Source organism: Corvus hawaiiensis, chromosome 23 (genome assembly GCF_020740725.1).
Source record: "Corvus hawaiiensis isolate bCorHaw1 chromosome 23, bCorHaw1.pri.cur, whole genome shotgun sequence".
NCBI lineage: Eukaryota > Metazoa > Chordata > Aves > Passeriformes > Corvidae > Corvus > Corvus hawaiiensis.
In genome coordinates, this window is record NC_063235.1 from 3,503,585 (window position 1) to 3,515,082 (window position 11,498).

At 39.8% G+C, this 11,498-nt stretch overlaps 2 protein-coding genes across 5 annotated transcripts; both read left to right on the top strand.

The window, feature by feature from the left end:
• On the top strand, positions 1-4,797 carry GJA9 (gap junction protein alpha 9). 2 transcript variants are annotated; one of them, XM_048326781.1, is made up of 3 exons: positions 1-111; positions 309-421; positions 1,404-4,797. In XM_048326781.1, the coding sequence occupies exon 3, from the start codon at positions 1,425-1,427 to the stop codon at positions 2,952-2,954; it is 1,530 nt and encodes a 509-aa protein (XP_048182738.1). In that variant the 5' UTR covers positions 1-111; positions 309-421; positions 1,404-1,424; the 3' UTR covers positions 2,955-4,797. The 2 variants fall into 2 exon arrangements, with proteins under 2 accessions (XP_048182738.1, XP_048182737.1); XM_048326780.1 differs by having other exon boundaries at positions 309-4,797.
• Positions 4,798-5,149: 352 nt separating this feature from the next.
• On the top strand, positions 5,150-11,229 carry LOC125337283 (MYC binding protein). 3 transcript variants are annotated; one of them, XM_048326785.1, is made up of 6 exons: positions 5,150-5,536; positions 6,058-6,130; positions 6,337-6,523; positions 7,866-7,914; positions 8,662-8,791; positions 11,135-11,229. In XM_048326785.1, exons 1-6 carry the CDS (start codon positions 5,436-5,438, stop codon positions 11,177-11,179), a joined length of 585 nt encoding a protein of 194 aa, XP_048182742.1. In that variant the 5' UTR covers positions 5,150-5,435; the 3' UTR covers positions 11,180-11,229. The 3 variants fall into 3 exon arrangements, with proteins under 3 accessions (XP_048182742.1, XP_048182744.1, XP_048182743.1); XM_048326787.1 differs by lacking the exons at positions 5,150-5,536; positions 11,135-11,229 and adding an exon at positions 5,697-5,858 and having other exon boundaries at positions 8,662-8,743; XM_048326786.1 differs by lacking the exons at positions 5,150-5,536; positions 6,337-6,523 and adding an exon at positions 5,760-5,858.
• Positions 11,230-11,498: the final 269 nt, after the last annotated feature.

Below are 11,498 nucleotides of genomic sequence, written 5' to 3' on the forward strand. Positions count from 1 at the left end.
ATAAACTGCTTATAATGTGTAAATTTACTCACACAGATGGAAGATGGCAGGGATTGTAACTTTTTACTGGACGTCGCAGATGTTTAGTTTTACACATTTTTGTAAAGAAAGGTATGTTTTATTTTTAATTTACCATTTATTTTTAATTTGTTTCTCTTTAAAAAATGTCTAACTTGCCTATTCATATACTGATTTGCAAAAGTATTTTCATGTTTAGAAGGCTTAACATAAAGATTCCTCTATACACATCAGTATTGCAGCCATAAGATTCCAGCTTCTCGTGACTCATTAGCACTCCTGTTTTACAGGGTGAAAATTAATCCCATTTGAAGAGAAAATGCTATGCTAAAGCACCTTTATCCTAAAAAATATCACAATAAGATACTATTCTACTGAATTGTGCTGTACATACAATGAAAAGGTAAATCTACAGGTGTTTTCTTGTCCCCATACATAAGAAGAATTGTGTTACAATTGTATATGTATACAATGATGTAAATATTGAAAAGGAATTTAAAATCTTGTCCATGATGTAGTATCCTGTTAATGGAGGAAAAAACATATGAAAGAAAGGTGAGTTGTACAATTACACACCTATATTACCAGTTTATCTGTATTCAGAAGACAGTCATTTAGGAAAATGCTGGTAAAGAATTTTTGTGTAAATAATTTATTTTTCAAAGAGTTGTGGCCAAAGATAGTAATGCTTGACACTTAGGCACTCTACTCACTATTTCAAATGCAGGTATCATTGATCAGAGGAAGCTAGACCAATTACAGCAGTTCTATTTGTTTATTGTTGACATCCATAAACAAAAAGGAAATGTCTGCACGAAATGATATGCCTAAACATGTATTTTTAATTAATAATGATATTTTTGTGAGATGATTTATTCCCTCTTGAACTGCTTTATATAACTAATTTTCTCTGTGAAACGGTAATTAGACTGCCATAATTACAGCTGTGACATGGGGCTTGGAATATCCAAAAAAGAGGACAAGGAAATATTCCTGTACCTTGATAAGTGTCCTAAATATAAATGTCCTGCTCTCACACTGCTATTGGATGATGATTCAAATGGATTGCATAATACTCTTAAAATCCTGCTACAAGTCAGGCACTCTAGTTTCCACTGATCTGATGCAGACTGAAGGTGTTTAATATCTTGTAGTGATGTGCTTATCAGGATATTAATAATAAAGTAGACACAGGCAGATGATGCAGCTTTCCATCTCGTAGGTGAAGAAAATAATACCTAGATTGTCAATAAGCAGTTGGTAATGTTGCCATCGTTGCAATGTGAGATACGATAGTTTTTCCCAGTGCTGTTTTTTTCATAATACATTAAGGAAGGAATGCAGCTTTTACAATGTTTGATACTTTTTTATCTCATGCATTTTAGTGTTAATATGGCAGAATAACCATGGGAGACTGGAATTTCCTTGGAGGCATTTTAGAGGAGGTCCACATTCATTCCACTATTATTGGAAAGATTTGGCTAACGATCCTCTTCATATTTCGAATGCTGGTCCTTGGAGTGGCAACTGAGGATGTTTGGAATGATGAACAATCAGAATTTATATGCAATACTGAGCAGCCTGGTTGCAGAAATGTCTGCTATGATGAGGCCTTTCCCATCTCTCTCATAAGATACTGGGTCTTGCAAGTTATATTTGTGTCTTCTCCTTCCTTGGTGTATATGGGTCATGCCTTATACAGACTAAGAGCCTTGGAAAAAGAGAGGCAAAAAAAGAAAGCTCAGGTAAGGGTGGAACTTGAAAGCACTGAATTAGAAATGACTGAAAATCGTAAAAGACTGGAGAGAGAACTCCGGCAATTGGATCAAAAAAAGCTAAACAAAGCACCCCTAAGAGGCTCTTTGCTCTGCACTTATGTGATACATATTTTCACAAGATCTGCAGTGGAAGTTGGCTTTATGATTGGGCAGTATCTTCTTTATGGCTTTCACTTAGATCCTCTTTATAAATGTCAGAGAGACCCATGTCCAAACACAGTTGACTGCTTTGTATCTAGACCAACAGAAAAGACGGTGTTTATATTATTCATGCAATCAATAGCGACTGTATCATTGCTTTTAAATATTCTAGAAATTACCCACCTAGGATTCCGAAAAATTAAAATGGGTCTCTGTGAGCAGAATAAAAACAAGGATGACTCTGACAATTTCTATATAAACAAATCTAAGAAATACTCTTTGATACCGCACTCTTCTTTTGGAATATCCACCACGCCTCAGAAAACGCTTCCTTGTGCACTTAGTAGTTACACCTTTTTGATGGAGAAGCAAACTGACACTATGCTTTACCCAGTTTTAAACTCTCCTTCTATGTTTCGGTCTGCGCAAAATAACCGTACAAAAAGCAGCAGCAATTACACCCATTGCAATCAGGAAAATAAATCTCCAAAGAGGCCAGCTACAAATGCTTTAGACAGTCAGACTCAAAATACTAGCACAAGTAATAACGAAGGCTTTCTTGGTGAGCTTTGGACTGAAACGCATGATGCACAAAAAGAGGCTGAAAAGAAACATTTTCTTTTTGTTACTCAGAATGCAAATACAGCTTCAAACATGTACTTGAGAAGCTTTGCTGAGATGCCATCTCAAACTTCATTGCAACCTGATACAACTTTCTCTAGTACCAGTTTTAGACGACAGGCAATGGTTGGGAGCACAGGAGCACCAACAAATTCTCTTCCAAAGAACAGTGACAGAAGACAAAGCAGTTTCAGTGTAAACAAAGCCAAAATTCCTTACAATGCTGATGTAAAAAATTCCAGCCTACCAGACACTTCTGATTCTATGGGGGAGGTGAGCTCAGAATCTACACAAAGCAGAGTCTGGAACAGTCCTAAGCTTTTCGCACTGTCTAGGCAACTGTCACTGTCAAGTAATGCCAGCAATAAGCGTGCCCCCACTGATCTTCAAATATAGTGTGAGTTAACCCATTAGCTGCACTAACCAATGCTGGGATAATTCCCGAACAGAGACATAACCCAGACCTGTGTGTAAGTGTAGCTAAATTATTCAACTTTAACCAGCTGTTTACACAGATAGGAAAGTTGTGTAACCCTCTGAATAGTAGCTAATTTTAAACAGTCTCTTTATCTTTACTTCTTTTGTAATGAAAACGTGGCATACACTTCAGTGTATAAACTTCTACCCTCCAGCTAAAAAGGAAAACACATATCCTCTCAATCCACATATTAGGAAAAGTCAGGTATAAAATCACAGCTGATACTATTTAAACTGAATGAAAGTAGAAGATAAAATTTACAGTCTAACAATATTTCTTACAAAGACCAGTAAATCAAATTAGGCTAAAGACGGCATTGGTGCTCTCAAAAAAACTTACTGGTAAACATGTTTCCTGTTATCAGTCTGAGAATTCAAACAGACATTTGATAGCTGTCTGAAAGCAGCATGTCAAACATATTCCACTGTTCAAACTGTGTTAAATACAAAAAGAAAAAACACTTGAAAATCAGATCGCTAATTCTTTGACTCCATGGTACACCTTTTTTTTCCAATGTATCGCCACTGATGTCCTCAGCAGAAAAATCAAAGTGAATTTCTCATAGTCTATTATCAGAATTCAATACACCACTACATTTTTAAAACATTGTGAATTACAGACGTTGTGAGCTTTAATTATGACATTTTTCGTAACACTAATGAAATAGCAAAATCAGAAAACAAGTTACTGAAATTTAATAATCAGATATTTTGAATTTCACAAACCAGAAGGCTTACTATGGAAAATAGAAAAAAAACAAAACCAAAAAGAGAGAACAAAAAAAAGCAAATATGGTAGTACCTTCCTGCTTTCAGTTACAAATGTCAAAAGACACATAGGAGGTTTATCAAACAGGAAAACGACTCCTTTCCTGTTTGTCTCTCCCCCAAATTCTGATAAACTTTTAAATCAAACAAAGCTTATACCTGCTTAGGAGGAGCATTTGTGTTTATGCTTTTTATGGGAATAATAAAATATTAGGACATTCATCCACTTGCTGTTCAGGTCCATATAGTGTAAAGGAAGTTCCATGAAACATCTTGAAACAATAAAGGAGGCAAAGATGAACAAAATACTATGGTGCATTGTAATCAAGCTTTCTATGTATGAAATACATTTATTTGAGTTCCACAGCACTGAAACACTGTAAATACTTGGTGAGGTGGTCACAGCTGGAATGCATTAGTATTTTTGTGTGTATTTTTTACTAGCGCATTTGACATACTATACATGTACTGAAAAAATAATTTGTGAGAGGTAGCATCATGATGCTACAGCACAATTAAATTCTTAAAGTGCATTGTCACTATGCTTACCAGACAGCCATGTTTCAGATTGACTGAAAACTGTATAATACTAGCATAAAAGGAGCCATAAAACATAAAAAGCTTTTTGCTTGTAGCAGCAACATTAATTTGGTCCTGTCCATGTAAGAAATACACACTATTAAAACTATTCACTGTAGATTTCTCTCCAGCAAGTATCCTTTTCATCTCTAGTATTGTTCTATGTATATACATAAATACAGCCCTATGTAATTGTGTTTACACTATAAAATTTAAGATTGCATAATGTACTGGAATGTACATAAATATATAGTGTGATTTAGGCAAGTTAGTGCTGCTGCTGTGGCTTTGATTCTTGCATTTCTTGATCTGTAAGATTCTGTGGGCAATAATTGTTAATGCTTGTTTTGCATTTGATCTCTCCATAATAAAAAGCCTAGTATTTAACGCAGTCTGTTCCTGCTGTCTAAATCACAGAAAGTCAGCATTTAGATGTTCATGTATGGGATACGACATTTGTATTTTTGTTGTTCAAGACAAGTTACAAAAGAATTTTTCTGCTGCTTCAAGAGGAATTTTATTAACTTTTTTTATGTCTGGACATGAGTCAAATATTCTGTTTCATCACAGCACCTTGCCAATAGAAGAGTGACTTAATTCCATTGAAAAATATAAACATTTCAGAAGAGCATGGACAAAAAACGTGGAAAGTCTCTAACATCATACATGCAAGATGATTTGGTTGGTTGTTTTTTGTTCTTTTTTTTTTTTATTTCTATAATAAATAATTTTATCTGTCAGTAGGTACCACAGTGTTTCAGAAAAATAAACCGGTATAACTGTTTCTGTTTTTTTAAAACAGGCTAAGGCAAAAGACTTTTCTTTTGATGCGAAGATTTCACCACATATCACTCTTTCACTACTCTCGGGTAGGCACCTCTGCAGGTGCTGCTTGCTGCAACTTTCTCCTGTGATTTCAGTCAGTTGCAACTACTGCTCCAGCGACCAGCAGGACAGCTCGCCGCTCCGACCGAACACCGCGGCACCCGCCGCTCGGAGACACGGCGGCCCCGAGCCCCGCTCACGGCCGCGCTCCGTCGCCCTACGGTCCAGATGATTCCTGCTGCGTCAGCTCGCCTTCTCACCGGGGAGCTCCGGGGGCGTGTGTGGCGGCGTCCCCCGGCCAGCGGGCGGCACAGCCCTTGCAGGCAGAGGTGAGATCCGGAACCGTCGAGTATGAAATGCCGTTCTGTCCCCGGCCAGGACAGCAGGGCAGAGCGGGACAAGGGCCAGAGCCGCGCAAGAAAGGGGGCACAGCGCCGGCTTCGGCTTCCCCTTGGGCAACGAGCGGGACGGTGAGGACGCCCTCAGGACAGCGAGAGCAGCGCGCGGGGTCTCGCGCGCGGGGCGAGGCCGAGGGCGTTGCTGCTGCCCCGTCGCTCCGGTAACTGAGGGGAAGCGGTCGCGCCGTTAAAGCGCAGAGCGCAGGCGCGCAGCTGGGGCAGGCGTGGTGCGGGTTAGATGGCGCACTACAAGGTAGGGGGGAGCGCGCCGGCGTGGGCGCGGTGCCGCTCTCTGTGCCGGCTGCGCGGAGCGGCAGGCCGCGGACCGACACCGGCTCGGCCCTTCGTGCCGCCTCCGCGGCGGAGAGCGGGACCGGCCTGGGCCAAAGGGCCGCCTCCGCAGTCGAGGCGGGGCGCGCCGCCGATCTGACCGTGTGGGCGTCCTCCCTCAGGCCGCGGACTCTAAGCGGGAGCAGTTCCGCCAGTACTTGGAGAAGTCGGGAGTGCTGGACATGCTCACCAAGGGTAAGTCTCCGGCTCGCGTCGCACCGCCCGAGGGGCCAGCGGGCGCTCTTCGGGGGCGTTGCGGGCCGGTGCCGGTCCTCTCAGGGTGTTCCGATCCCTCGGAGCATCTGCCGCCGTGCACGGCAGTGTTGCGATCGTCCCTTGGGCTGCCTTGCCGCTCTCCATTGGCTTCCCGCCTCGCCTCGCCGATCGCTTTTTCTCCTCAGTCGGCGAGGCGGCCGGCAGAAGAACTCGCCTGGAAAACTTGGTGCGGCGTGGCCTGGAAATGGAGTCCGAGCTGGGCGGCGAGGTGGTGCACGCTGGGAGAGGGCAGAGGGCCTCTGGAAACGTGCCCTGTGAGCTGCAAACCGTTCATTCCTCGCACGTTCATCGTGTGGGGGTCGATTGTCAGAGGTGCGTGTAGAACAGGAAGGCGGTTCCTTTCCCCGTACGTGGTGTATTGGAGACCTCTCTTCCTTGACCAAAGTGCTTCTTTCAGTGCGTGCTTTTTGGTTAATTTCTTTTCTTTCAATGCATGCTTTTCATTAAGTTCTGGGGACTGTTATTCTGCCAGAGTTCTACAGAGGAAGTCAATGCTTGAGACGAAATAACAACAAATGTTATCTTAAGAAAACTTTGTTTGTTTAATACCCTTTCTTCGGTGGAGCTTAGTGCTTTTTCTAAAATTAATGAAACTAAGTTCTGGAATAATGACTCCATATCAGACTGGGGAAAATGATGATGCTGAACTTGACACATGTGACTTAGCATCTTTGAAATCCTTCTAAAGTTTTTTTGAGAACCTTCCAATAGTATGTGGCAAAAATCTGTCAATATTTCAGTTAATATTGAAAAAATTAATATTCTGTTAATGTTGAAAATATGCTGTTAAAGAGGGAGCAGCAGATCTAGGATGTCAAGCAAATAGCTGCTGCACTAAGACTCTTGGCCTGGTGTGTGAGTACCGTTTGATTTTTCAATCCCAATCCCACCCTATGGGATGGTGAAACAATTCTTCCAAGCAGAGAGGCATCCTAATTTTGCTTTTAACTTAGGAGGTACTTAGCTTAAAACCAATTTGGCGAGTAGTTCAGATATCTGAAACTGGCACATTGCCCCTGTGAGGAGCAGGGAGTGGTTATGTTTGGGAACTTTCTGGGTATTCATGTGACTGAAGTCTCCAGTTATGTTGCCATGTGTACGGCTAGTTTTATTTAAGTTGTTGGGGTATTGCTGCTTGTATCTGGCGTTTTTGGCCATTAGAGCCCCCATCCATAAAGATTATCCATGTCACCTAGTCTACTGACAGTAGCCAGTTAGTTTTGTAACTGGATGTTCAATAGAGGTTTGCTCTTATGCTGAAAGTTACAGAACTGCTGATGTCTTGTGGTTCAAAGATGTAGCTTAAGTAGAAGTTCTATGAACAATATAGCTAAAATTTCAGTCTTATGGATGAAAGCTATTTTAGGGTGCATGTGTCATATATAAAAATTGTTCAGGCCATTTTGTGTTCTGTGCTAGAATAGCCAAAGACTATGTGGGGTTAGGGATCAAGAAAACTCTATTTAGCTGTTACTAAGTAGAATGCTCTGTCCCCTTCTGTACAGCAAGCCTGTTGCTTATGTAAAAGTATACAGGTGAAAATCTTGTTAAATGGAAAAATGCAACTTGTATGCTTTCTGACTGCTGGTATGTGTTTTAAAAACTTAAGAGTTGCATGAGCTTCTTGCAATTATTGAATATTTTCTATTTGCAGTGTTGGTAGCCTTATATGAAGAACCAGAGAAACCAGATAGTGCACTGGAGTATCCTTTTTCTTTGCTGTGATTTATTTATTGAGACTTCATGCACAGTACTGCTTCTGACTCATGAGTGAACTGGATAGGCTCATTTTGAAGCCTTGCATTGAGAATAAGACTTTATTGATGCATTTTGCCTAATAATTGCCCTTTCACAAGCTAACAGAGTCTGACATGATGCAAGAGAACTGAGTATTTCAGTATGCCAGCAATTATGAAGCTGAGTTATAGGCCATTACAGAGTGTTGTAGACCTGCAGCATTAGATTTGAGTACCTGCAGTGGCTATGGGTTCTGAAGTTTGCTTCTTCACACTTCCTTTTTTTTGTAGTTTTTGGTTGTTTTTTTGGTGTTTTTTTTTTTTAATACAGGAAGAAGGGGGGAGTGAACATGTTTTGTTTCTTGCTGTTTTTAAGTAGCCTCCATTTTTGGGAATTGCTCTTTTTTTCGTTATTTCTTTTAATTCTTCAAAACTTCTGCATTTAAGAAGAGAAAGGAAAAGAAGGGGGTAGTAACACATAAGAATTTGTACTGATATCTTGGTTTTTTCTGTTTGATTTTAAGGAATATAGCTATGAATTTGAAAAGCTCTCTTACTTTGGTAACTTTTTTTCCGTAGGATGAAAAGCACTGTAGTAATCTCAATGGTTTACTGCAATTCTAGTCATGTGTACTGCAGTGTTAACTTCAACATGGGTGTTAAAACTAAAATATGGTTATATAACTCAAGAAATACTTAACATCAAAATACCAGTTTTCTGAAGCATCATCTGGGAGCTTCAGCTCCTGAGAATCCGGAAATAGAGGCACTTCGCTTGGAAGTGGCAGAGATGAAAGAAAAATATGAAGCTGTGATGGAAGAAAATAAAAAACTGAAAATCAAGGTAAAAGTCTGCTTGGTGTTCCTCTATAGTTCCATATTATACAACAAAAAAATATTTTAATACTTAGAATAGAACTAACCTTCTTCCATTAGAGTAACTGATAAATGTTGTTGCATTGTTTAGCCTCATGACTGAGACATGCTGATAGAATTCATTGTAGTAAAGATTATTATTTGTTATGGAACACTTCTTATAGAATATAACATGAAATATTGCTAAACTAGAGATTTTATTTATTTAGGGAAAGTCTATTACCAAGCCTAATACGTTGTCATTCAGTCTTGTCTGGATATGTTTAAGTTGTCTGATATTATGTAGCTCATGCTTTCAAGACAGTTTTGAAAAGCAAGTAAGGTAATGTATCCATTATAAAGGCTTTCAAAAGGCAAATTGAAGGAGGAATATTATGTATTACTTTGTGTCACTTGACACAGACTTACACATGTCAGGATCTTATACAGGCACTTAGATCCGTGTGGAGCAATAATTTGTGCTTTTACCTAAAATGACCCTGGTACTTACCTGCAACAACAGTGAATCTGAAGTGCTAGCTAGAGCAGGGCCATTCTTTAATGGGTCTGCAGGCTGAGAGAGCTCTGAGGTGTGAACAGCTTCCTAACAACACTGAAGAAGGAAACCCGTGAGATGCTTAATATGCTAGTAGCCTCTGTGCCACCACAGGTTTCCATGCATTTGTTGAAAGAGGATGGTGGCCATTACATGTGAATACCCCTGAGTTTTTTACTGGGAGACAACCACCTCGCTTTAGTTCTGTGAGAATATGTTCTTGGTCATTATCCCTTTGTATTTCTTGCCCAGACTGCTGTCTTGCGGTCCTAGTAATTCCACTTCTTCCCCGTTACCCGTTATGAGTCCTCAGCTACATTTGTTATTTCTTACTAGGAAATATGGCAAAGAACAGAATTTAGGCAGAGTAGCAATAGACCAGCCACTTGTTTTAGCAGACTTAAAAATGCAACTGATAGTAAGTAGAAGATGAGAGCAGAGTAATCTGGGCCTTTGTTTAAAGAAGTCTTTTCAAGAAGTCAAAACTTGGTGCAGGAAAGTAAGCCTTTCTGTTATCATGGGTTCATTTGTGCTTCCATGTTCTTTATTCTTTAAATGATAACTCCTTCTTTACATATTTTCCAGTATTAGTGGGTTTTGTTTTTTCCCTTTCTTTCCTCTACGATGTAATGTCCATCATTCTGACATGCTGTGGAAGTTCACACAGGGAGAGAACATGTGTGAGAGATGCAGGGAGAACACCACTATTTAGCTTTCTTGTAGCAGTCCTCTAACATAAAATACGTGCCTTTATCTGTGCATTTATTGGTAACTACTGTTGCATTCATCTGAAGAGCTGTCTTTTTCCTTACGTTTATTACGCAGAATGTCAGATATTTGTGTGTGTGTGTGTGTGTGTGGTGGGAGGAGGACAGGAAGTCAACAGTTAGGCCCTTGGTGGAAAAGAAAACGTGACTGTGGGTTGTGTACTAGTCATCTGCTGTAGTAAAATCTACAACAATGAAAAAAAAAATGTTTTTAGTGGTTCTTGTTAGCAGCAGAGTGATTGCTGCGATTTACTGTTGCTGGTAGGAAGGAACACATCGATATTTTAGTTTATTTTTAATTTTATTCTTTTAAAATTTAATTTATTTGTATGTACTTTGTTTATTTTTAACCCACTCTGCAGTTTGCAGAGGGGAGGAATCTTAATTGAGTAAACGGAACCAGCATATTTCTGAGAGATGCCCCTATTCTTGAACTGGTTTTGAAGCTTGAACTTACCTTCAGTGCCACTGAGGTCAAGTGAACACCTTCGTATCTGTCTTTGGTAGTAACTTTACAAGTAAAGGTTATATTTAAGTGCATAGTTGCCCAGGCTATACTCTCCAGAAAGCATAATGGAAGCTAGAATGATTGCAAGAAATCATTGGGTTGGATACTATTGCAATGAGAATGACTGACTGTTTCATTTAATCATATTTCAGTGAAAGCCTATAGGACACTAGTCACTATCAACTGCTATTTAAGATGAGAAGTACTTAATACTGCTAGAATAAGAAACAGTAAAAAGTTAAGGGCAAGACATACGTGCTTCAAGGTGCATTTAAAATCCACCTTGTTATGGCTACATGGTTATACAGTGTGAGAAATGGATGTTTTGGGAGAAGGGTTACTTTATTGCCTGACTTGAAAATGGACTTGCATAAAGATGAGTGAGTTAAAATGCACAAAGTAAATGGAACGAGTCCAGACCACACATTTTCCTACACTTCTTAATATAAAGTGTTACATGGAATATTGCGACTAACTAAATTGCTTTCTTTAAATCCACAGCTGGCTCAATATGAACCACCTCAAGACGAGAAGCATGGTGAATAAGAGTAGTTTTTCCTTTAATGCCTTGACTTAATAAAGGGCTTCCTGAGAAATTGGTCTTTTGTGTGTGTGTGAGCTCTGCATTGTCTACTTTGTTCCTTCATCATCTTCAAGAAAGAATGCATTACCGTGAGCATGCAGATGCTATGGCAACTGCTGAGTTAAGCATACCTGGCCAACGTTCTTGCTTTCTGTGTTTAAGAAAAGATGACAGTTATGATTAACTTTTAGATAACTGTGCTTGCCAACTTTGTGTAATTTTCACATCATGGTCAATGGTCCTGTTGAACTGCTGATCTGTCTGTTTGTTTTCTTTTGTTTT

Bases quoted from the DNA above. Each gene is read 5' to 3' on its own strand.
- GJA9 (XM_048326780.1), top strand. From the start codon at position 1,425: ATGGGAGACTGGAATTTCCTTGGAGGCATTTTAGAGGAGGTCCACATT.
- LOC125337283 (XM_048326785.1), top strand. From the start codon at position 5,436: ATGATTCCTGCTGCGTCAGCTCGCCTTCTCACCGGGGAGCTCCGGGGG. The intron at 6,131-6,336 runs GTAAGTCTCCGG...TTTTCTCCTCAG, and splicing joins GCTGGACATGCTCACCAAGG to TCGGCGAGGCGGCCGGCAGA. The intron at 6,524-7,865 runs GTGCGTGTAGAA...TTCTATTTGCAG, and splicing joins GTGGGGGTCGATTGTCAGAG to TGTTGGTAGCCTTATATGAA.